The 26256-nt window shown below is 45.6% G+C and overlaps 1 protein-coding gene across 1 annotated transcript in view; it reads right to left on the bottom strand.

Moving 5' to 3' along the window:
- Positions 1 to 26256, bottom strand: part of EXOC4 (exocyst complex component 4) — a 471090-nt gene that overhangs the window by 388132 nt on the left and 56702 nt on the right. The window contains exons 4-7 of the mRNA XM_056846731.1: positions 23200 to 23384; positions 21705 to 21814; positions 16960 to 17203; positions 1038 to 1215 (exon numbers count right to left, since the gene is read on the bottom strand). Of these exons, the coding sequence (XP_056702709.1) occupies positions 1038 to 1215; positions 16960 to 17203; positions 21705 to 21814; positions 23200 to 23384 (717 nt within the window). The remainder of the gene's footprint in view (positions 1 to 1037; positions 1216 to 16959; positions 17204 to 21704; positions 21815 to 23199; positions 23385 to 26256) is intronic.

Genomic DNA, 26256 nt, shown 5'->3' with positions numbered 1-26256 from the left:
CTATGAATCAATGTTCCCCAAAACCTCCTATCTTTGATAGCCTTGCTCAGATCTTGCAAATTGAGGGCTGTGGCTTCCTTTATTGAGTCAATCCATCTCTTGTTGGGTCTTCCTCTCCTTGTATATGTTCTATATCCATTGACAATGTCATCATTTGTCATACTGTCATGACAGACAGACAGACAGACAGACAGACAGACTTATATTTACCTCTTCTACATAGAATCATAGAGTTGGAAGGGACCACCATTACATTATCATTACATCATCAAGAGTCAACCATTACATTGTCAAGAGTCCAGTAGTACCTTAAAGGCTAAACAGAGTAACAGTTTTCTTACGAAGGGATTTCAAAGGGAGATTAGAGAGACGACTGAATTACAACTAACAATGAAGCTCAAAACAATGAATTTTCCTGGACAGAATAGAGACCTAGGATTCCTGTCTCACTACCAATGCTGATTTCTCCACATCTTCTACCCCTCTGCATATCATAACCCAATCACGCCTGCTAATGTCATTTATCTACTATTGACATTTACATGCTACTGCCATTGCATGTCTGAAATCACTCTTCTCTACTTAAGAACAAGTGGATTCACATTCTAGTTGTATCTGAAGAAGTGAGCTGTGACTCACGAAAGCTCATACCCTGCCAGAAATTTTGTTAGTTTTTAAGGTGCTACTGGACTCTTGCTCTTTTCTACATGTCAGAAGCAGTAGAGCTAAAAAACAGAGGCAAAGAAATTCACAGCACTACAGTATCACGACACAGGGGAGGTGTTCCTAAGCACCGCGGTGGAAAGGGGGAAGAATTTGCCATAGGAATGCCATTCTTGGTTGCAACCCCATAACAAATACAGTTTGCAACAGGCTGCTTAAACAGTCCTGTTACTGGAACCATCACGTTCCTGCTCCAGCTTGCACACAACTTCAGCAGCTTGACGCAAACGGAATCTGCTTCCCAGAATTCCAAAGCCTGGACTTGAAAAAAGTGAGCCCTCGGGACTCCACGTATACTTGTTCCAGCCGCTTACCTGCAAAACATCCTGAATCTTCACCCACACATCTGCCATGTCATATAACTTGATATCGCCGTCATACTGACTGGACGGAGAAGCCACAGTCTGCTGAAGATGCCCCAGAACCACAGCATGAGCAGTGGCGACGGCGTTGAATTTGTCAAAGAGAAGTTCCAGCAATTCCAGAAGTAACCTACAAATTGTGATGGAAAGAGAGAGAGGGAATAAACCGCTGTGCCTTAATTCTGTAGCATTTCAAGGTTGCTAGGCTAATAGGAGAATTACACAACTTTAAGGTTGACAATGAGGAAACTGAAATTGTTGAAGATTTTCTATTCCTTGGCTCCACCATCAACCAAAAGGAAGACTGCAGCCGAGAAATCAGAAGGAGATTGAGACTGGGAAGGGCAGCCATGAAGGAGCTAGAAAAGATCCTTAAGTGTAAGGATGTGTCACTGGTAACCAAAATTAAGTTCATTCATGCCATCATATTCCCCGTTACTATGTATGGGTATGAAGAAAGCTGACAGGAAGAAAGTAAACTCCTTTGAAATGTGGTGTTGGAGGAGAGTGTTACGGATACCCTGGACTGCCAAAAAACAACAAATCAGTGGGTTATAGATCAAATTAAGCCTGAACTGACCCTAGAAGCTAAAATGACTAAACTGAGGCTATCGTATTTCGGTCACATTATGAGAAGACAAGAGTCACTGGAAAAGGCAGTCATGCTAGGAAAGGTTGAGGGCAGCAGGAAAAGAGGAAGACCCAACAAGAGATGGATTGACTCTACAAAGGAAGCCACAGCCCTCAATTTGCAAGATCTGAGCAAGGCTGTCAAAGATAGGACATTTTGGAGGACTTTGATTCATAGGGACACCATGAGTAGGAAGCGACTTGACAGCCCTTAACACACACACACGGGTTAATAGAGTGGTGGTCCCTCAAGCAGATACTGGAAAGAAAGCAAACAATCAAGACCGCAAATTAACGCTTGCAGAACATTATGACCGGTACACCTGCCTTCTCAAATCTTTATCCCCAAAAGGTTATAACAAAGAAGAATTTACAGTGGGGAGGCTCATAATTCTGGTTCAAATTGGAAGACGATGAGGTTGCTGCTCTGATTTTTGTAGCCTTGCTGACATGGCTTTACATATACAAATGGCACCATAGCAACTTAGATGTGGGAAAGTTGAGTGTATCCTAGCTGAAGAGCTAGTTTTGAGAACAGTAGCACCTTCGAGACCAACAAGATTTAGGGGGTATAAGCTTCCAAGAGGAGGAGGAGGAGGAGGAGGAGGAGGAGGAGGAGAAAGGGGAGTAGGAGTAGGAGTAGGAGAGATTGTTTTTATATGCCGACTTTCTCTTCCACTTAAAGAAGTATCAAACCGGCATACAATCACCTTCCCTTCCCCTCCCCACAACAAACACCCTGTGAGAAAGATGGGGCTGAGAGCTGTGACTAGCCCAAGGTCACCCAGCTGGCTTCATGTGTAGGAGAGGGGAAACCAACCCAATTCACCAGATTAGCCTCCACCGCTCCTGTGGAGGAGTGGGGAATCAAACCCGGTTCTCCAGATCAGAGTCCTCCACTCCAAACCACCGCTCTTAACCACTATACCACACTGGCTCCCTTGGGGAGCGCTGACTCTCAAAAACCTATACTCCAGAAATGTCGTTGGTCTCTAAGGTGCTACTGGACTTGAATCCACCGCAGACCAACATAGCTACCCTCTGAAACTATCCTAGCTGAGTGTGTCAAAGTCATTACAAGCGTGAGGAACTCCCACTACAGAAGCAAGCTTGCAACCTTGTAGACTGAGAGGCTCTTCACCATGCCCTGACATAGATAGTTTTAAAAGGGGATTGGATAGATTCCTAGAGGAGAGGTCTATCAGCGGCTACTAGCCAGGGTGATTAAAGGGAACCTCCACGTTCAGAGGCAGTCAACCTGGGAATACCAGTGCCAGGAGGCAACATCAGGGGAAAGTCTCGGCCTCTATGCCCCGTTGTTGGACTGCTAGAATATTCCTAAAGTGAGCGATACTGCCCCAGGGGGAGGTGGGATTACCTGATGGGGGTACTAAGAGGCAAGGAAGTAGTGGGGGTGTACGGGAGGTGGAGATAGCATTGCCGACCTCCAGGTACTAGCTGGAGATCTCCTGCTATTACAAATGCTCTCCAGCCGATAGAGATCAGTTCACCTGGAGAAAATGGGTGTTTTGGCCATTGGACTCTATGGCATTGAAGACCCTCCCCTTCCCAAACCCTGCCCTCCTTGGGCTCCACCCCAAAAACCTCCCACCGGTGGCAAAGAGGGACCTGGCAGCCCTATGTGGGGCCCTTTGATTGCACTGTTCACCTGTTTATGATTGACCAGGCTATAGCACCATGCTGGCAAATCTCACTCCAAGTTGTTACTGTTTTGAATTTGATCATTATTGTTTGCCTTAGTGGGTCATGCAAACCGTTATTCTGAATAATGCTTTTTATAGGGTAGGGGGCACTGGGAATGAGTTTATGAAACCAAGGGGACAGTGGCATGAGAAGGTTTGGGAACCATTGCTCTAGAGGAACTGGTTGTCCACTATGTGAGACAGGATGCTGGACTAGATGGACCACTGGTCTGATCCAGCAGGGCTCTTTTGATGTTCTTATGACATCTCTTTTTCCTCTCTCCTTTTTAAAATACTAAGTATGGAGCCTGAAGGGAGGGAAGGCGGCATGGTATAGCTCGATCTGATCAGATTTCGGAAGCTAAGCAGGGTCAGAACATGGGAGACCACCAAGGAAGGCTCTGCAGAGGAAGGCAATGGCAAACCCCCTCTACTTCTCCCTTGCCTTGAAAGCCCCTTGCTGGGGCCGCCATATGTTGGCTGCGACTTGACAGCACTTTACACACACATACACACATTGAGCCTGAAGAAGAGCTGTGGTCAACTCAAAGGTTCTTTGTATACCGTGACACTTCAGTTGTTCCTAAGGGTGAAAAAATCATACAACACTTGTTGGCTTCCTAATGAACCAACACACTACCTGCCATATTGGTACAAGAGATGCTTGGTTCTCAAGATTAGAGTCCACTGCTCTTAACCACTACACCAAGCTGCCTCTGAACTGTTCCATCTGAATTAAAGAACCAGGCTGTGATCAGCTCCATCATTCATATTCTAATAAGGTACATCCTTAGTAATGTTGGGGGAAAGGGCTTCAAATGACACACACACGGCCAGAAACCCTCAGTCTCAAGGCTCAGCCGCTGCACCAATTACCAAGATTTTACTATTCTACATCAGGTGTTTATTGCTATATCCTCATCAAAGTGTCTCTCTCATTAGCTGTCCCTATGCCTTTTTTACAGCCCAATTATTGTAATTAATGTACCATGGAAAAACCTATAACCACTTTGTGGTCTACGCAATGACTCGCAGTGTCTGAAATTTATGAAAAACAGCAAATACTCTGGTTGGAAACGCTGTGTTATTTCATTTGACAGATGCAAGCTTAAGAAAATTCTGCCATTAACGGCAGGCCAAACATGGAGACGACGTCTTGGCTTTGAAATTATTGCGATTAATTGTTTATTAAAGCAAGATGTAAGAATAAAGAAGTCCATCCTGGGGAGGGCAGTATAGATATTTCAACATACAGGAGACACCAATCACATAAGATCATATACCTGTTTAACCTGATTGCATTGTCAATAAGCTAATTTGAGTCATCTGAACCATAACTCTTTTTCTGTTCAGGGTGGGGGGGAACTGCCCTCAAGTCGCAGCCAACTTAGGGTGACCCGGTTGGGTTTTCAAGCCAAGAGACATTCAGAGGTGGTTGGCCATGGCCTGCCTCTGCATAGCAACTCTGGGCTTCCTGGGTGGACTCCCATCCAAGGGAGCCAGCGTGGTGTAGTGGTTAAGAGTGGTGGTTAGGAGTGGTGGACTCTTAATCTGGAGAACCAGGTTTGATTCCCCACTCCTCCACATGAGCAGCGGAGGCTAATCTGGTGAACTGGGTTGGTTTCCCCACTCCTCCACATGAAGCTAGCTGGGTGACCTTGGGCTAGTCACAGCTCTCTTAGAGCTCTCTCAGCACCACCTACCTCACCGAGTGTCTGTTGTGGGGAGGGGAAGGGAACGAGATTGTAAACCGATTTGATTCTTCCTTAAGTGGTAGAGGAAGTCGGCATATAAAAAAACAACTCTTCTTGTTCATATACTACTGTTTTAAATTGTGTTTGCCCTGAGTTGTCATATTTTACTATGTTTTCCATTCTGATTTTGGATTGTAAAACACAGTGATCAGATTAAGGCCAACCAATCAGTTATATGGCTGAACAAGGACTGATACTCAGTTCAGTCAAGGAGGTATAAGGATTAAGCCAGTTGAGAAAGGGGAGCTTGAAAAAATTACTTTAGACCATTAGTCTTCTAGCCATGAGTTGGGAGTCAGGAGCATCAAGTGAGTCATGAGTCGCTGCCATTTCTTTATGTGCTGTATTTGGAAGGAGCTTCTGTTTTTAGGTTGGGTTTTATTCCCCTCTTCTTTCTTCCACTACTGTATTTGGAAGGACCCACATATGTTCTCATGTTCACTGTGTAGTAGGGTTGCCAGGTCCCTCTTCGCCACTGGCGGGAGGGTTTTTGGGGCGGAGCCTGAGGAGAGCAGGGTTTGGGGAGGGGAGGGACTTCAATGCCATAGAGTCCAATTGCCAAAGCAGCCATTTTTTCCAGGTGAACTGATCTCTATCGGCTGAAGATCAGGTGTAATAGTGGGAGATCTCCAGCTAGTACCTGGAGGTTGACAACACTACTGTGTAGAGAGCAAGGGTGCCAGGCCTCCAACCTTTCTTTCCATGCATGCTGAGAAGAGCAGCATGACAGCAAGGTGTAGTCACTTAATGGTGGAAGGGAGTCCGCCATGGCTCTGACTCTCGGCTTATTCTTCACTATGACACACTTCCTGGTGTTTGGCTTGCGTTTCCTGTCTCCTGCCCCCTGCTCTTCTGGTCTGCTGCTCATGACTGTCAACACTGGTAAGGTTATAATTATAGCTCCCCATGTTCTCGTCACATGATATCAGAGTCGTCGGGCTTCCTATTTCACACTTGCTGCTCAGTGGGTCCCATGCTTGGATAGGCGACGACCCCTGACTTAGACAGAGCATAGGGGCAGGATAGGTTTGATGGTGGGAGACACAGAAGAAGGGAGCCGGAACATTAACAGAAAGAAGCCATACACCTTTTTGGCAACTAGGGTCTAGGCAACAGCATACTACACGCACACACCAAACAGCTTATCAAAACATTTTGGATGTTTTCTCCTGCTTGGCATTTTGAAATTTCTGGTTCTCATTTTACTGAATAAGCAGAATAGTATTTCTCAAAAGAAATTATAATACAGTAATTAGTTAAATTGTGGAACTCGCTGCCCCAGGATGTGGTGATGGCTGCCAACTTGGAAGGCTTTAAGAGGGGAGCAGTCATGTTCATGGAGGAGAGGGGTATCCATGGCTACTAGTCAAAACGAATACTAGTCATGATGCATCCCCATTCAGGATCAGAAGAGCATGCCTCTTATATTAGGTGCTGTGGAACACAGGCAGGATAATGCTGCTGCAGTCGTCTTGTTTGTGGGCTTCCTAGAGGCACCTGGTTGACCACTGTGGGAACAGACTGCTGAACGTGATGGACCTGGGTCTGATCCATCATGGTCTTTCTTATAATCTTATGTAATTATCTTCACCAAACATCATGCTTCAAAGTAAACATCTCACTATGCCAAATACCCCTCACACTGGAGTGCCTTTAAAGCTCTCATATTTGTAGACCTCTCCTGAATCTTTTTTGAGACAAGGTGACCAAAAACTAGACACATTGCAGCGAAGGGGGTACAAAGACTCCAGTAACCAGGACTATTTCCTTCTCATTCGCCTACACCGTGACCTTTGTCTTGTTTTTTTTTTAAGGACGAGTGACCTCCACAGCGCATCCATCTGCGCTGATGAAGGTCCACTTGGGCAGTTTGACAGTCCAAGTTCATAGCGCCACCATGGAAACACAGTAAATATGTCGACAGAAAGTGACACCCGCCCCGAGGCTGTTCCTCATGTTTGGGCAACGAGTGGGAAGAGCTTGATGCAATATGACTGCTGATACTCGAAGGAGGTCACCAATGGTGATTCATGCACTCGGCAACTGTCAACTTGCTCCCAGGATCAGGCTCGTTCTCCTCACCGTAGACTCGGGAAGGACAAATAAATCAACTGGACAAAGTCACAACAACAACAAAAATTGGCAGCCGCTGCCTGGAATTTGGTCAAGCATGATGGTTATGCCTTGAGCATGGACTCCAACAGATTTCTGGATTTAAAAAGATTTATGGATTGAAATGAGGCAAATCTATACAATGGTTTTTGGGTAGGAGATATGTATCTGATGTATCTCAAATGACTATCCTAACATATTAAGCCGTAAGGGACACGTTGGAGGGCCAGCATATTACACATTCTTCAGACACTAATTGAAAAAAAATACAACACAGATTTAAAAATATATATACTTCAAAATATCAAGTGGAATCTTTATGCATTCAAGATTTAATTGTCCTTTTTCAATGGTTTTGCTGGACAGTATGCTAAAGATCCCTTTTTCAGACCGGCTGTGTCCCTGCCCTCTTCAGTCAGTGGACTCCTTGGTACATATCCTTTTGCACTGTCCTTAAGTATACCAACTTAGGATAAAATGGATTTAACAAATGGTCCACATCTTCTCGAGCAACTTTGGAGAAAACGGTTCAGTTCCTCTTAGAGGACTCTGACCCTCAGTGTACTTATTTTGTTGCTCGTTTTTGGGAGGCTGCAGAGAAGAGATGAAGTGAGGTGTTTTTAGAGATGGGTCTTATTTAAGTTTTATGGTTTTATTGTTCAAGACCTCGATCAAAGAACAGGGGTGAAAAGAAATATCAAGTGTGAATGTACACTTTTTCACATATCTGCATACCTCTGCAAAAAGATGTACCTTCTCTCTCTATGCCAAACAACACTGTGTTAAAAAAAAAAAAACTCTATAGAAGTTGATTTAGCAGATTAGATCTGTCACAGTACCATCCTAAGAACACTTTCCTGGGCCTACATCCCAATGAATAGACTTCAGTAAGATTCCAAGCAGCCCTGCTTAGTATAGCTCTCTAAGTTACTCTGAAGAATTTCAGGTGGGTAACCTTGTTGGCCTGCAGTAGAAAAGCAAGATTCGAGTCCAGTAACTCCTTAAAGATTAACGAGATTTCAAGGGCACAAGCTCTGAAGGGTCCCTTTCGACAAAGGGAGCTTTGACCCTCAAAAATTTATACCCTGGAAAGCTTGTTGGTCTTCAAGGTTCTACTCGACTCGAATCTTGCTCTTCTGAAGAACTTGTTTTTTTTTTATAAAAGGGAGATCAATAGCATAAAAGGAATTCAAGGTGACATAAAGCCTTGATTTACAAACCAGTGCTTGTTCGAGCCTTGCAATAATGTCCCACAATCACCATATTTAGCTGTTGCTTAGTAGTAGTAGAAGAAGGAGGAGGAAGTTTTTATATGACGATTTTCTCTACCACTTAAGGCAGAATCAAACTGACTTACAATCACTTTCCCTTCCCCTCCCCACAACAGACACCTGTGAGATAGGTGGGGCTGAGAGAGCTCTAAGAGAGCTGCGACTAGCCCAAGATCACCCAGCTGGCTTCATGTGTAGGAGTGGGGAAACCAACAACCCAGTTCACCAGATTAGCCTCCACTGCACATGCGGAGGAGTGGGGAATCGAACCTGGTTCTACAGATCAGAGTCCACCGCTCCAAACCACCGCTCTTAACCACTACACCAGGCTGGCTCCCTGTTTAGAATCTCTGGAAAACAAGCTTTGCAGCAGGGGCTGTTGCAGACCTGACCTACCTGTGGGATGCGCAAGAAACTTTTCCTTACGAACTTTTTTCAAGGGCATTTGATGAAGAGCTTTTTATTGGAGTGTCATGCGGTTAAAGATGCAAGGTGTATATTTTATAGGGAAGACGCTGCAAATATATGAGGTGCATAAACTGTAATCAATAGGTGATGCACTGAGAGAGAAGGAAGAGGCAGAGCCGCTCTGAATATTTATGGCTCTTCACTGCTTTCTGTTGTGCCAAGGGTGGAGCATTCATTTCTAAACCATGGACAGGCCAGCAAATGTTGCATCATTCGTAACTTGTTACGAATGTCAAGGAATGGCACAGTTGGTAAACCTGGATATCTGCTTTCTGCTTAACAAGTTTTGAGATGGAAAGCTTCACCCTGGATTTTGCAAGGTTGCCTGTCAGTGGCTTTGAGCCGAATGTTGCAGTCCTTTGAAAAGAAAATCTTGATCGGTCTAAACCTGAGGTACAAAAGTGTACTACCGATTTTTAGCAGAGTGAACCTTATAAACCACCGTCAATCCACACTGCGAACAAATAAAAAGGGAAGCCACTGTCGTAAAACACCTTTAAGACCCAATAATGAGAACTATGAAAATCTGTGCAGAAAGGGCTTCCCAGAAACGAAATAAACAGTACAGAGGCAGTGGGACCGAATTTCAGATACCCAGAACTTGGCAAGGAACCGGCGGGATGTCATCCAACCACAGAATAGGGAAGGGACCCCTCGGCATTAGCAGCGAGAGCCAGTGTGCATTACTGGTTTGAGTCGAACATGGGAGACACAGGATCAAATCCTTGCTCTGCCTTTTTTCCTAAGCGGAGGGGCTATAGAAGAAGAAGAGTTGGTTTTTATACGCCGACTTTCTCTACCACTTAAGGGAGACTCAAACCTGCTTACAATCACCTTCCCTTCCCCTCCCCACAACAGACACCTGTGAGGTAGGTGAGGTAGATCTCCAGATCAGAGTCCACCGCTCCAAATCACCGCTCTTAACCACTACACCACGCTAGCTCACCAACAGGGTACCTGCTCTGTGTACATAGAACACAGTACCTGTTCTATGACCTTAGGCAGATCATGAGAGGGAGGGCATCTTGGCCATCTTCTGGGCATGGAGTAGGGGGTCACTGGGGTGTGGGGGGGGAGGTAGTTGTGAATTTCCTGCATTGTGCAGGGGGTTGGACTAGATGACCCTAGTGGGCCCTTCCAACTCTACGATTCTATGTATACACAAGATCCAAGGTCAATTTCCAGTTTAAAAGATCAGGCAGTAGGTGATGTGAAAGCCCTTTCTCCCTGAGGTGAAGGGCATCTTGTAGATAGACGGGTGATTCCGTTCCTGGTTGATAGATAGGCAGGAAGTACAGAAATTTTAACCTCACTTCCTGTCCCCTGACCGGAAGCGCCCCTTCGTCTCCACTTTTCTTCCTGCCTCAATTAGGTAGACAGAGTCTCTGGTTGCTCCAGCGCAACCAGCGCCATTTTGTTACCTTTTTCTTCTCAGGCTTCCAGCCTCTAGCCTTTTTTCCCTTATTGCTTTCTGCACAGCCCGGGTTCTCACAAGCCCCGAGGATGTCAGCACAGCCCGGCCACAGCGCGGATGGGTTCCTCCGGCTGGAGGACCACGTGGACGGCCTCCTGCTGAAAACCAGGCAGGGGACCTCGGCGGCCCGAGCTCCCATGGAGGCGACCGAGCCAGGCAGCAGCAAGGCGGCCGGCAGGACTGGCGTGGAGGCGGCACAACCCCCTGACAATAGCGGCCGGCTCCCCATCGTGGCGGAGTCCGGCGACGGCATGGCGGCCAAAGGGCCCCCGGACCACCCAAGCAGACCGGCAAGCAGACGCACAAGGTGGCAGCGGCTGGGACCAGCTCCTCCACTGGGACCAGCAGGCGCAAACGAAAGCGCACGGACAAGGAGGAGAAGCCCTGCCAGCACACCATAAGAGCTTCATGTGCCCCCCGCTACATCTACATATCCATCATCCTCTCAATGCTCCTTATGCCCCAGTCCAAGTTATGAGAGGACGAACCAAGAAGAAGAGTTGGTTTTTATATGCCGACTTTCTCTACCACTTAAGGAAGAATCAAACCGGCTTACAATCACCTTTCCTCCCCCTCCCCACAACAGACACCGTGTGAGGTAGGTGGGGCTGAGAGAGCTCAAAGAGAACTGTGACTAGCCCAAGGCCACCCAGCTAGCTTCATGTGTAGGAGTGGGGAAACAAATCCCCACTGGAAACAAATTCAGTTCACCAGATTAGCCTCCGCTGCTCATGTGGAGGAGTGGGGAATCAAACCCAGTTCTCCAGATCAGAGTCCACCGCTCCAAACCGCCGCTCTTAACCACTACACCACGCTGTAGGGTTTTACATTCACTGACAAGAGTTTCATGCTCAAGTGGAAGAAGCCAGTGCTATTATGAGCCTTCCCGTTCACTCCACTCATCTTTGGGGGCCCTGCTTTGGCTGCCCCCACCATCGGAGGCTAGACAGGCGGAGACCCAAGGAAGGTCCTTCTCGGTCATGATGCTAAATCTTTGGAACTCCCTCCCCAGGGAGATTCATCTGTCTCCTTCTATCAGAGTCTTCTGCCAGCCAGTAAATATTTTTTGTGTGTGTTTCGTTTAGCATTACCCCCTTACACACCAACAACAGTTATTGGCCCTCCTCCCGGGTTCGGGTATTATGTGTTTTTATTGAATTATTCTAAAAAATTGAATGTTATTTTAAATTGTTTTAAATGTTTTAAAGTTTTTATATGCGCTGCCTTGGGAATCCTGATCAGGTGGAAAGACAGCATGAAAATGCCTTAATGGACTTGTGCTCTAACTGGCATGAACAATGGTTTGTTACGTGAGGAAAGAACAACCGGAATAGACTAGCAGGAAGAAACTTATGTATTTATTTAAAACAGTGGTTCCCAAAGTAGGCAGTACCACCCCCTGGGGGGCGATGGGATTACCTTGGGGGGGCACTAAGGGTCAAGAGGGCAGCAGGGGGGCAGTAGAGGTGGGGCCCCTTCAACTATGTTGTTCACTAATTTACAATAGATCAAACTATGGCACCATGCTGGCAAATTTGGTGGAAACTATAGGAATTTTTTTTCTAGACTTTGAAGAGCTGGTACCACTGGATCAAGTTCATCAGTTTTGTTGAATAAATTTTGACTAAAAAGTTTTAATTTTATTTTGAATAGATGTGTAATTAATTGTTACTGTTTTGAAATTTTATTGTTATTATCTTCTTTAGTGTGTCATGCAAACCCCTATTTTGAATAATGCTATTTATAGGATAGGGTAGGGGGGTGCTGGAGTTGAGTTTCCACTAGTAAGGCTAGATTCATGGACTCCGCCAACAGCTGGGAAGACTTCTGCATGGATGGGGACATCCATCAAAGGCATTTCCCCGTCAGTCTCCATACCAGATATTACATTCTGTTAGTCTGATGTCTGCTTATATCTCTGGTCCCTCCCCAGTACAGCAGTCATTTCTCCCCCCCCCCTTCCAACACAGCCCTCTCATAAAAACAAGGGCAATCTTTTTTGGGGGGGGGGAGTATTCTCAATTGGGCGGGGAGGGGGAGAGATCTGGTTGAAAAGTCACCACGCTGACCACATTCAAAAGGAGGAAACTAAGCCGCGCTAACAAGCTGCTTCAATTTGAGCTCTGCCTGGCGATAAGACCCCTTTGGGTCCATCACTTTTTATTAGTCGTTTTATTGGTCAGCAATAATAATTTTATGGTTTTAAGTACAGTAGCGGAAAGCCAGACAATGTGCTCACTGGCTGTGAAAAAGCCAGAAACTCCATAAAGGACGCTGGCTCCCAGACAGACTAAACCCCAAACCCTGCCAGTCTTGAGGTCATGAGCCAACAAGGGCCAAATGCCTCATTAAATATTAAAAAAAAACATGTCAAGTTCACCCTGCTCTAGTCTTAAGTTACCGAATTTGTACTGTTAACTCATCGAATTTAGCTTCCACCAGGGAAACATAAAACCCCCGGCATAAACTTGACTCAACTGACTTCTGATTCCAAGTCTAATTACTTTGCTGTTGGCTTCTGGGATCCTCGCCCCAAAACTCTCCTTGCTTAGCCTCATTCATATAACTATTTCCACCAGAAGCAGAACCAGTAGAGTCAGCTTGGTGTAGTAGTTAAGAGCGGTGGACTCTAATCTGTAGAACTGGGTTTGATTCCCCACTCCTCCACACGAGCAGCGGACGCTAATCTGGAGGACTGGATGGGTTTCCCCACTCTTCCACATGAGCGGCGGACTCTAATCCGGAGAACTGGGTTGGTTTCCCCACTCCTCCACATGAGCCCTGCTGGATGACCTTGGGCTAGTCACAGTTCTCTCCAAACTCTCTCAGCCCCACCTACCTCACAAGGTGTCTGTTGTTGGACGGGGAAGGGAAGGCGATTGTAAACCGGTTTGAGACTCATTAAAGGTAGAGAAAAGTGGGATATAAAAACCAACTCTTCCTTTTCTGTCGTGTGCCCATCTATAACCAAAGCCTACCCACAAGACTCTTCCGCAGGTCAAATTAACAAGGTCACGTGAAGCCCCTGTGGGTCAGCAAACCACAGAACTACATCACAACTGCTTTTCCTTTACCATTCATACATATCCCCAGATGGGTAAACCATTATTGAAACTGTTTGTTCAGTTGACCGTTCAAGCACGTAAGGGTTAAATATATTTGACCCTCCTGCATGCTGATTGATTTGTCTTTGTTGCCAATGGGGTAACTCCCTATTTCTCATATGACTTCTGCTCCATCTAGTTTCATCTTGAGTTGCAATGCCACACACTTCAGTCACACTGTCAAGATTTTTTCTCTAACATGAAACAAGATCCTCGCTCTCTTTTAAAGAACAGGTATTCTAGCTATCTTATCTGGTTGCTGAAAGTTCGAAACATGTTTCCAACATACCGGTTCCTCAAATCTTTCAATACTGTTTGGGGGAAAAAATGCTAGAGCTATCAAATGCATAAGGATTTTCAGTTAATCAACCGTCCACCTGTTGATTGACCTGGGACCTTCTGCATGCCAAGCAGATGCTCTACCACTGAGCCACAGCCCCTCCCCAGAGAGGAGCCTCTGCTTTGCATGCAGAAGGTTCCAGGTTCAATCCCCGGCATCTCCAGTTAAAGGAACCAGGCAAGTAGGTGATGGGAAAGACCTTCGCCTGAGACCCTGGAGAGCTGCTGCCCATCTGAGTAGACACATGAACACATGAAGCTGCCTTATACTGAATCAGACATTTGGTCCATCAAAGTCAGTATTGTCTAATCAGACCGGCAGCGGCTCTCCAAGGTCTCAGGCAGGGGTCTTTCACATCACCTACTTGCCTAGTCCCTTTAACTGGAGATGCCGGGGATTGAACCTGGGACCTTCTGCATGCCAAGCAGATGCTCTACCACTGAGCCACAGCCCCAATACTGACTTTGATGAACCAAGGGTCTGATTCAGTAGAAGGCAACTTCATGTGTTCATGTGTCTACTCAGATGGGCAGCACCTCTCCAGGGTCTCAGGTGAAGGCAACTTCATGTATTCCCCTCTGCACCTCTCTCGCCTTGAAAACCATACAGGGTCGCCGTAAGTCAGCTGTGACTTGACGGCACTTTCCACCACCACAGTGGAAGCAGCCTGCATTTGTATTTGTTGTTAGATCTGGGCTGGCTTGGCGAGTCTTCCTTCCCACTTTCTCAAGCCCATCAGGGCACAGCATCTGAGAGCTGCTGCTCCACATTGGCGCACGCTTTGATGACCATTGAGATCGACAATGGTACTGACCCTTAAAAGTGCCTTCCTGGCACCTGAAAAAGCATTCCTCGCAATTAAATGAGACAACCCATGCTTCAGTGTCAAGGGCTTCGAGCGGTCTACTAACTCAGACCGTCAGCTCTGCTTCGCTCACGCTTTCTACCTGGACGGATTTCTCTGCAAACTACAGACACCCCGTGCATAAAGAGGAGAGGCAGAAACCGCAGAAGTCGAGATGCTACTGGAACAGTATCCATGTGTCATAGCATTGCAGGCGATGTGCACAATTTAAGCGCACGATTCATATAATTTGCAAATCGTTACCTGGAACGTGGCAGATGCTAAATTGCAGTTAATGGACATACTGTATTAATTACACAACTGTTCTAATTCTGAAATGGTTAAAAGTCAGAGTTGAAAAGCATAAATAATTCCATAATCTAGTTTAACATTCAAAGGTTTAATAGAGTGCAGTAGATATTTCTATAAACTATACTTCTGTGTTGGGTAACCTGTCTTGACTTATGTAGGCCATGCAGCCATGTAACGTTTATGCATATAAGTAATTTTTTTTCTTTCCTTTATCTTGAATTGTCCTATTTTTCGAATGTTCCCCCTTCCTGTATATTCACATGAACACATGAAGCTGCCTTCCTTATACTGAATCAGACCATCTCCAGGGTCTCAGGCAGAGGTCTTTCACATCACCTGCTTGCCTAGTCACTTTAACTGGAGATGCTGAGGATTGAACCTGGGACCTTCTGTGTGCCAAGCAGATGCTCTACAAACTGAGCCACAGCCTCTCCTCCCCTTTGCTCCATTTTAAAAATAACTTTTTTTAAAAAGCATAAATAATTTTGACCTCGTTTTTAGCCTATTGTTGGTTTGTGAAAACGTTCCTCTAAAACCTTGAGAGTTGGATACCGTTTTTGGAGAAGAATTTAACAAATGCTATCCTTGGTTCCCTAACAATACCCCTAAGATTGACTGAATTTACATGAATAGATACAAGCAACCTATCAAGTCCTAATAATGAGGCAGGGGTCCCCAACTTTTTCGAACCTGTAGGCACCTTTGGAGTTCTAACATAGGGCAGTGGGCGCAGCCACAAAATGGCTGCCACAGCTTGCTTTCAGACACACAGTGAAGATCCTTCTGTTGATGATGGCAACGTTTTTCAAAAATGCGCACAGCCCATCAAATCTCCAATGGCCAATCAGAAGCCTTGCTGGGCACAAGCTTCACGTGACTCCACCCACTTTCTACAAGCACTTGGCAGGCGGCAGGAAAGGTGTTTGTGGGCGCCACTGCACCCACGGGCATCATTCTGGGGTCCCTTGCAATGAGGGCAACATAGAAGTTGTGAACTCACTCTCTCAGCTCTGAAGAAAGGAAAGGATTCAGATTATGGCAACCTGTGTGTTCACAAACTGTGTATGAGTACCTGAGGGTTCAGATTTGCCTAAGATGGTGTGAAACAAATCCTGTGGTGTGACAGGCAGAGATTGGGAGGAAAGGGACCCTTTCTCAGGTCTCTGGAAGGGAATAGGCTCTGGGAAGGAGATATTCCAAATACAGGGTGTTGTTCAGGGATTACTGTCACAAGAGTAGGGTAGATCTATAGTGAGAACTGGAAAAGAGGTTTGAGGAGAAATCTCCATACTTCTGTGTTTCTCTGGGGAAGAGAGATAGAATGATCTCCAGCTTCCCTGACAGCTAGGCAGCAGAGTCTGTATAGAAACATCTATAGGAAGTTCTGAGAACTGAAAGGAACCTGAGAACTTAAGGTAAGAACTGTAATTATGTACCAACTAAACCATCCAAGATCTATGCCTTCTCTGAAGTGAAACCTATAAAATAGCTCTGGGTCTATGCTTTTCCTAACCATCGTTTTCCCTTCAAATCTATCCCTTGTACAATATTTAATAAATCAATTTCTTGATGGTTAACTTGATAAAGCCTCTGCTGCCTCATTTCTTCTGAGGTAAAATAAGCAAAGGGGACTAAGAAGGAGAAAATTAAAACTCCAAGTAAACATTCTGGCAAACAAGAAAGCTCTTTCTCTCTTCCTCAGCAAGCACACAAGAGGGATCGTGATGGAAGTATTCTTGGTATTTGTTCCACATTGATGAAGGCCACCCAAGCCTTGGCTGGAACACAGGTATTGGAGTATCAAAAGGGCGCCAGGAAGAACTACCGCTGAGGAGACCGAGTCTTCAAAACAAGATGCTTACCTGGGCTGGTTTTCTTGGACTAGGTTCTCTCCCCTCTGGTAGCCACTGTCCGCCACCTGGGTGGTGGACCTCTTCACGATCTGCTTCAGCTCCTGTTCCAGACGATCCTGGATGGCTTTCACGGTCTCGGGAATCTTCCTCAGCTTCGCCAGGCCTTTGATGAGAATGCCCATAAAGACAGGGCTGTTCTCCTCAGGATCCAACTCCAGATCTTCCTTGATTTCTATCAGACTGACATCTTTCCCTGGAGAACAACAAGGTACAAACAGACAGAACAAACAGAAATCAAAGGTTTACGAAATGCTATTGAATAGGTAAAATAAGTTAAGAAACATATAATGGACAGTGAATAGAAAAACTAACAATTTATTCATAGTTGATCATTCAAATAATAATGGAATAATTGATAACTTATATAATAATATATACAGTTAAGGTCATATCAATTTTGAAGAGTGTAAAAAATTCAGAAACTGTATTACAATCAAATGTGTTAAGAATTTGACTTTGACTTATTAATGCTTACATATATATTTAGATTAAGAAATGTTATAGAATATGTTAAAATTGCTAATTATGATTATATGTGTTAATCTAATTTAATAACATAAACATATTGTTACTTAATAAGTAAAATGAGCTAAGAGATATACAGACAGTCGACAGGAAAAACGAACAATTTATTCATAATTGATAATTCACATTGGTCAATTGACTATGGTCACATTGAATATGAAGCTGTCCCAACTACATAATTATATAAGAAATAGTAAGAGCAAATCATTAATCCATCTTTCTTCTTTGCTTTTTCATTTTTTTATGTATATACGATAAAACGCTGATAAATAAAGAAGGTAGAACAGAATAACTATACTCTGAGTAAAATAGATTAAGATTATAACTCTTGTCTTCTCATGATGTGACCAAAGTACAACAGCTTCAGTTTAGTCATTTTAGCTTCTAGGGTCAGTTCAGGCTTGATTTGATCTATAACCCACTGATTTGTCCTTTTGGCCGTCCAGGGTATCCGTCGCATTCTCTTCCAACACCACATTACAAAGGAATCTATTTTCTTCCTATTAGCTTTCTTCATCGTCCAGCTTTCACACCCATACATAGTAATAGGGAATACCATGGCATGAATTAACTTAAAATTTGGTGGCCAGTGATACATCATAAGAACATAAGAAAAGCCCTGCTGGATCAGACCAAGGCCCATCAAGTCCCGCAGTCTGCTCACACAGTGGCCAACCAGGTGCCTCTAGGAAGCCCCCAAACAAGACGACTGCAGCATTATCCTGCCTGTGTTCCACAGCACCTAAGATAATAGGCATGCTCCTCTGATCCTGCAGAGAATAGGTATGCATCACGACTAGTATCCATTTTAACTAGTAACCATGAATACATCCTTACACTCCAGAATCTTTTCTAGCTCCTTCATGGCTGCCCTTCCCAGTCTCAATCTCCTTCTGATTTCTTGGTTGTAGTCTCCCTTTTGGTTGATGATGGAGCCAAGGAATAGAGACTAGCAACCTATTATTCCAGCATACCCTTTCGTGGGCTACAGCTCGCTTATTCAGATGCAAAGAACGCAGAAGAAGAGTTGTTGTTTGAATCTCCTTGAAGGCAGAGATTTCTACCTTTAAGGAGACTCAAATAGTCAACTTATGGCAATGTTGTAGGGTTTTCAAGGCAAGAGACAAAAAGAAGTGGTTTGCCATCGCCTGCCTCTGTGTAGACCCTGGACTTCCTGGGTAGTCTCCCATCCAAATGCTAACCAGGGCCGACCCTGCTAAGCTTCCGAGTGAGTTTGAGCTAGCCTGGGCCATCTAGGTCAGAGCTTATAGCACTGCAGATCTAGATAAATCCTGACATTAGCATGCCCTTGCACCAATATAAGACAGTCAAGGAGAAAAGCCACAGTCCTCTTATCATCATTGCACAAACAAAAGAATCATACAATTATAGAGTTGGAAGGGACCACCAGGGTCACCTAGTCCAACTCCCTGCACAATGCAAGAAATGCACTACTACCTCCCCTCCACACCCCCAGTGACCCCTACTCCATGCCCAGAGGATGGCCAAGATGCCCTCCCTCTCATCATCTGCTTAAGGTCATAGAATCAGCACTGCTGACAGATGGCTATCTAGCCTCTTCTTTAAAACCTCCAAGGAAGGAGAGCTGACCACCTCCAGAGGAAGCCTGTTCCACTGAGGAACTGCTCTAACTGTCAAGAACTTCTTCCTAACGTTTAGCCGGAAACTCTTGTGATTTAACTTCAACCCCCGTTGGTTCTGGCCCGACCTTCTGGGGCAACAGTAAACAACTCAGCCCCCTCCTCCATATGACAGTCCTTCAAGTACTTGAAGATGGTTATCCTGTCCCAGTGGTGGCGAACCTATGGCACGCGTGCCAGAGGGGGCACTCAGAGCCCTCTCTGTGGGCACACGCGCCGTCGCCCCAGCAGAGTTCGCCTGAGTTCATTACTAGAAAGCCAGAAAGACGTGGGGCCAGGCTGCTCTTCTCCCCCTCTCCACACGCACCTGAGGGCATTTCTCACATCACCCGCCCCTCTGCCCAGCAGCCCAATGGGAGCGCTTCCTCCCTCTCCTGTCACATGTGGCAGGGGGAATCACATGCAGCGTGAGAGTGCGGCGCGGACGGCAGCCTGTTGAGTCTGTGGCGAAGGTGATTCCAGTGTTGGGGTTGAAGAGGAGCTAGGTTGGAGGGAAGCATAGCTCACAGCATGGCATAGCTGGAGGGGAGCAGAGGGCTCGGGCCAGTATTCAGGTTAAATTGCCATGTTGGCACTTTGCGATAAATAAGTGGGTTTTGGGTTGCTGTTTGGGCACTCGGTCTCTAAAAGGTTCGCCATCACTGTCCTATCCCCTCTCCATCTTCTCCGGAACACACAGGTGTTTACACCAAATTTAAACACCTCGAAAATTGAAACATTTACCCTCGTTAACTTGTCACCCTCCAATGAAAGGGCAATTTTCTCCATATGCTTTCCCCATTCACTAACCCAAGGGCCAAACAAACTGTAGGATGCAGCATTTTAAAAGGAGGAGAACAGAAGCTAGGGGTATCGTAACCATTCGAGCCGCACCCCCTCACACCAGAAAATCACCTCTAAGAACACATAACCTCAGGAACACTCTCTTGGGTCTTGTTCCTTTTTTCCAATTGTGTGTGGGTGATCAAATTTTGCTACTATTTATCAGAGCGTATTTCACGAGCTGTCTGCTTTTTATGGGCTGCTAGTAAAATTTTACGCAATACTCTGCATAATTTATGCCTTCCCCCGATTATGCCCTGCTTCCACCAGCTTTTTTTTTTATCCGAAGGACAGAGGTTCACCGGGCCCCTTTGGTCTAGTTTGAGAGTTCTTGAAACCCCCTCGCCAGCACAATTTCCATCACCGAACTCCCACCTGCGCCCGACGCACCAGTAATAAAGCACCAAGAGGCAGGAGCACATGAAACCCTGTCAACAATTTTCTGGCCCTGCCCATTGATAAATAAGGCTATAAAAGGTCTGGTCGTCTGCATTCCCCATGCACAATCTTTGGAAAATTCAGCATCCTAGGACAAGAGAATCTGAAGCAGCTCTGCATCAGCCAACACACCCCAAGTACCATTCATTCTCAATGGAATCTTTTATGGATAACTATCGCAGATCGCACCTGTGCTATATATATGCAAATATGGCATAATCCTGCAGGGAGAAGAGGTCAGCTTTGCAGACCAGCATGGAAAACTTACATTATACTACACCATAGGAAGAACAAACTTCTCAAGTTTGAGAGCCAGTGTGGTGTAGTGGTTAGGAGCGGTGGACTCTAATCTAGAGAACTGGGTTTGATTCCCCACTCCTCCACATGAGCGGCAGACTCTAATCTGGAGAACTGGGTTTGTTTCCCCACTCCTACACATGAAGCTAGCTGGGTGACCTTGGGCTAGTCACAGTTCTCTCCGAACTCTCTCAGCCCCACCTACCTCACAGGGTGTATGTTGTGGGGAGAGGAAGGGAAGGCAATTGTAAGATGGTTTGAGCCTCCTTAAAGATAGAGAAAGCCAGGGTATAAAAACCAACTCTTCTTCAAAAAGCCAAAAAGTACTGATGGCCATAGGGGGAGATGGCTTTAAAAGGGGGTTAGACAGGTTCATGGAGAAGAGGTCTATTGGTGGCTACTAGCCATGGTGACTAAAGGGAACCTCCACATTCACAGGCAGTAAACATCGGGGGAAGGCCTCAGCCTCTCTGCCCTGTTGTTGGACCTCCAGAAGAACAGGTGGGCCACTGGGTTACACAGGATGCTAGACTAGATGGAGGTCTGATCCAGCAGAGAGAGCCAGCGTGGTGTGGTGGTTAAGAGCAGTGGTTTGGAGCGGTGAACTGGTGAACTGGGTTGGTTTCCCCACTCCTACACATGAAGCCAGCTGGGTGACCTTGGGCTAGTCGCGGCTCTGTTAGAGCTCTCTCAGCCCCATCTACCTCACAGGGTGTCTGTTGTGGGTATTATGAAAGAGGGAGAAAAGCTTCTCCCTTTCCACTTACTCCATACCATGTATAATTTTATAGACCTCTCAAACTGCCTTCTTTCTAGGCTACACAGCCCTAAGTGTTTTAACTGCTCCTCATAGGGAAGTTGCTCTAGTCCCCTGACCTTCCAGGCTTGATAAAGACATTCACAAATTTTGCAAAAGGAGTGTATGGACATGCCCGTTATTTTGATGCTCACCACTGGAGTTCCCTGGAGTGCTGAAATGAGAGGAGTCGAGGAACTTGCGAGGAGTGGACAAGTTAGTCACATCAAGAAGAGGCAGAGGAGAGGCGTCCTTCACAAGTGAGCTGCAAAGAAATGAAATTTAAGATAACCTCAAGCCACGGAAACCTTTATGAAAATTCTGCAGCCACCACCAAAAAAGCGGAGGTGCCACTGAGCAGAATGCAGCCCTTCCAAACAAAGAAGCCGCTTCTTCCAGGAAATTGTTGCTTTTTATTGTGAAGTTGGAGTCCAGGGGAATGTTCTCTCTTCAAGCACGAACAACAGTTCTTTTTACCAAGGAGATATAACACAGGTTCCAAAAGCAGTACCATTTTCCTACCACCAACCTCCATCCTTGAGCTGTTAAATGTTGCTGACTTTTCCGACAGAAAAATGTTTCAGTTCTGTCTTACCCGTAACTAGGAAGTTGATACTGGAGCCGGGAAAAGGGAAATAGACTCGGAGCCCAAGCATTGCATGTCCAAGATCCCAAGTTCAATCCCACCAATCTCAATCAGCAAGGCTAGAGAAGCGTGGGTTGACAGAAAGAACACTGTTCTGACACTGAATAAGTAAGATACGAGAGATCTTACAAAAACAGTCCTGCAGTGCTTCTGGGGAAGACATTTTCATGAGAAAGGCACCACCTTTCTACATGCCTTGTTGAAGGAGGACATTGGTGAGTAAAGCAAGTGAGGGCAGCTTTTCCTCCAAGCAACTGGATTGTCACCAGGGCTCTATTTGTGACAGCGTTCAGCGGTACTGAGTACTGGCACCTTTTCCAGGGGAGCTCCCAAGTCCTGGGAGAAAAAGAGTGGACCCTCAGGAACAACCTAGTAGAGAGCTGCAGAAGGAGGGGGAATTGGTGCACCCTGATATAGGAGTACAAGCATACCTCGGAGATATTGCAGGTACTGTTCCAGACTACTGCAATTATTGAATCATAGAGCTGGAAGGGACCTGCAGAGTCATCCAGTCCAACCCCCTGCACAATGCAGGAAATTCACAACTAACTCCCCCCCACCCCCAGTGACCCCTACCCCATGCCCAGAAGATGGCCAAGATGCCCTCCCTCTCATGATCTGTCTAAGGTCACAGAATCAGCATTGCTGACAGATGGCCATCCAGCCTCTGCAATAAAGCGAGCCACATGGATTTTTTTTGTTTCCCAGTGCCTATAAAAGTTTGAAATATTGCCAGAATTACCAAAATGTGACACAAGAGACATGAAGTAAGCCCATGCTGTTGGGAAAATGATGGCAACAGATTTCCTCAAAAGCACAGTACCTGTGAGGTGCAAGATAGTGACGTGCAATGAAACCAGGTGTGCCTGTACTGCCAATTTTAGTTTAAACAAAAAAACCCACTAAGCTTTAGTTTGGTCCACGCGCTCCATTCTAAGACAGTGGTCCACCCCACACACCAGGAAAGATGTTTTTTAACCATATGAGAACCATCTCAAACAAACCTTATTCTCCCTTTTTCCTTGCTCTGTTGGCCAACTCTACTGGTAGATTTGATGTAAAGATGGCGGTGCAATTCATCTATTAGGACCAGGTGCATGTTCATCTTCTTACTATGGAGCTCCAACCTTAGGTCACTCAATCCCTCCACTTGAAGGAGGGGTCCCTCCAGGGAATCTACTGCTGACACCTGAGGGGGGGAAATGCATGGCACGTTAACTGACTTTCCACACATCTGTCGTGCTTTGCTTAGCATCAGTTTTTGCCCTTGGTTAATATAAATATTACTAGCAATCCTACAGCGCCATGAAAAAAAATAGCATTCTGCAGCATAACAAAGCAAAAAGAAACCGATCGGAAAAGAAAGGACAATGGAAGGGAATGTAGCAGTCGAAGAATGTGTGTTAAGTCTATTTACACGCACTTGGGCTTAGTTTCCGGAGGGAATGAAGATTAAAGGGTTAAACCAAAGGCTTTCTGGTGAACACAAATTTTGAGAAGGGATTTATTATTTACTTGCCACTACATGACACTATTGAGCCCTGTGGTCCAGAGTGGTAAGCTGCAGTACTGCAGTCAAAAGCTCTGCTCACAATCTGAGTTCAATCCCAACGGAAGTCAGTTTCAGGTAGCCAGCTCAAGGTTGACTCAGACTCCCATCCTTCCAAGGTCGATAAAATGTGTACCCAAATTGCGGGGAGTTAAGAAAAGATGACTGGGAAAGACAATGGCAAACCACCCTGTAAACAGCCTGCCAAGTAAAAGTTGGGTTGTCACATCACCCCGTGGGTCAGTAATGACCTGGGCCTTGCACAGGAGACTTCCTTTACCTTTACATGATACTACACCAGCGTGGTGTAGTTTTTAAGAGTGGTGGATTGGAGCGGTGGAGTCTGATCTGGAGAACCGGGTTCGATTCCTCACTCCTCCACATGAACAGCGGACGCTAATCTGGTGAACTGGGTTTGTTTCCCCACTCCTACACACGAAGCCAGCTGGGTGACCTTGAGCAAGTCACAGCTCTCTTAGAGCTCTCTCAGCCCCACCTACCTCACAGGGTGTCTGTTGTGGGAAGGGAACAGAAGGTGATGGTAAGCCAGTTTGATTCTTCCTTAAGTGGTAGAGAAAGTCAGCATATAAAAACCAACTCTTCTACCTTGGACTTGATCTTCACAAGCATTACACCAAGATAGCAACATCTGCACACAGGTCAACCCACTATGTAATCCATCTGCCAACCAGGAATAGAAAGAATCAGAGGAGAACAGTTCACTAGCTCTAATTCATCAAGATTTCTATACATTCCCGAAGAGTAAATATAGAATTGAAGCCAAGGCAAGAGCCAAATTAGTCCATAAAGCAACACAACCATTTTACATCTGACACAGTATTAAAAGTGTCCTTCTATGAGACACGATTTAATAAAACCAACCGGCTGATAAATGCTTCAGCAATTCTGTTTAATTTTATCAGTCAACCCCCCACCCCACCCCCAGTTCCCCTGCAGTGTTGGAAATGCTTAATCAGAAAGCAATTAAAACAAAAGTGACTGGCAACAAAAAAGACTCATTTTTTAAGAGTTTGGCATTCGTGCCCCAAGAAGCACAAGAGGCAAGCAAAGAGCGTGAACAGCCTGCAGCAAATTAAACGATATTTCACTTAACAATCCAAGGCATCATTAGTATGAGCAACAAACTTCATTTTGACACACGGTTTTGAGTTCACGGCAGATCACAGGTTCAGAGTATGGCGGAGAGACATGCCAGTCTGGATGCTGAGCCAAGAGGATTTACCCAGGAACTAATATTAAGAAGGAGGAGGAGGAGGAGAGGAGAAGAAGGGGGAGGGGGAGGAGAACATAAGAAAAGCCCTGCTGGATCAGACCGAGGCCCATCCAGTCCAGCAGTCTGTTCACACAGTGGCCAACCAGGTGCCTCTAGGAAGCCCACAAGCAAGACGACTGCAGCAGCATTGTCCTGCCTGTGTTTTACAGCACCTAATATATTCGGCATGCTCCTCTGATCCTGGAGAGGATAGGCATGCATCATGACTAACATCCATTTTAACTAGTAGCCATGAATACCCCTCTCCTCCATGAACATGTCCACTCCCCTCCTAAAGTCTTCCAAGTTGGCAGCCATCACCACATCCTGGGGCAGGGAGCTGCACAATTTAACTATTCATTGTGTGAAGAAATACTTCCTTTTATCTGTTTTGAATCTCTCACCCTCCAACTTCAGCAGATGACCCCATGTTCTAGTATTAGGAGAGAGAGAGAAAAGCTTCTCCCTGACCACTCTCTTCAAACTATGTATAATTTTATAGACCTCTGTCATGTCTCTCCTTAACCACCTTCTTTCCAAGCTAAACAGCCCTAAGCGTTTTAACCGCTCCTCATAGGGAAGTTGCTCTAGTCCCCTTATCATTTTGGTTGCTCTTTTCTGCACCTTCTCAAGAAGGAGACAAAGGAGAAGAAGGAGTAGTAGTTGTCGTAGTAGTAGTAGTACAGGATGGAAGCTATGGAAGTCCGTCACTCAGACCAGGAATTCTTGGACCCTCACTCCAGGTGTGATTGGTACTTTGTTAGGTCAGAGGTGGTTAGGAATAGGATGGAGATGGTTATTTTTCTGCTTGGTCACAAGCCACAGTGTTATTATGATTATGCTTATTTTGCTGCTGAAAGTTAATTCTCAGCAGAGCTGTGGTTCAAACTAAGCTATTGACCTTAAAGTCATCGAGAAAATTATGTAATTCTCTGAAGTATTCTACTTAGATTGTTTATATACTACTACCTTTTTCAATAGCTTCAGAGGGTAGCTGTGTTGGTTCGCAGTAGAACAGCTAGATTTGAGTCCAGTATTGCCTTAGAGCCCAACAAGATTTTGGAGATATGAGCTTTCAAGAGTCAGGTTTTGGGGGAAGGCATAAACTTTTGAGAGTCAAAGCTCCCCGAGTCAGATCTGATGAATTTGACAAAGGGAGCTGTGGCTCTCAAAAGCATATACTCCAAAAATCTTGTCGGTCTCTAAGGTGCTACTGGACTCGAATCTAGATGTTCTACC

The sequence above is a fragment of the Euleptes europaea genome, chromosome 3 (genome assembly GCF_029931775.1).
Source record: "Euleptes europaea isolate rEulEur1 chromosome 3, rEulEur1.hap1, whole genome shotgun sequence".
In the NCBI taxonomy this organism is placed as follows: Eukaryota; Metazoa; Chordata; class Lepidosauria; order Squamata; family Sphaerodactylidae; genus Euleptes; species Euleptes europaea.
This window is presented reverse-complemented; position numbering and strand designations above follow the sequence as displayed.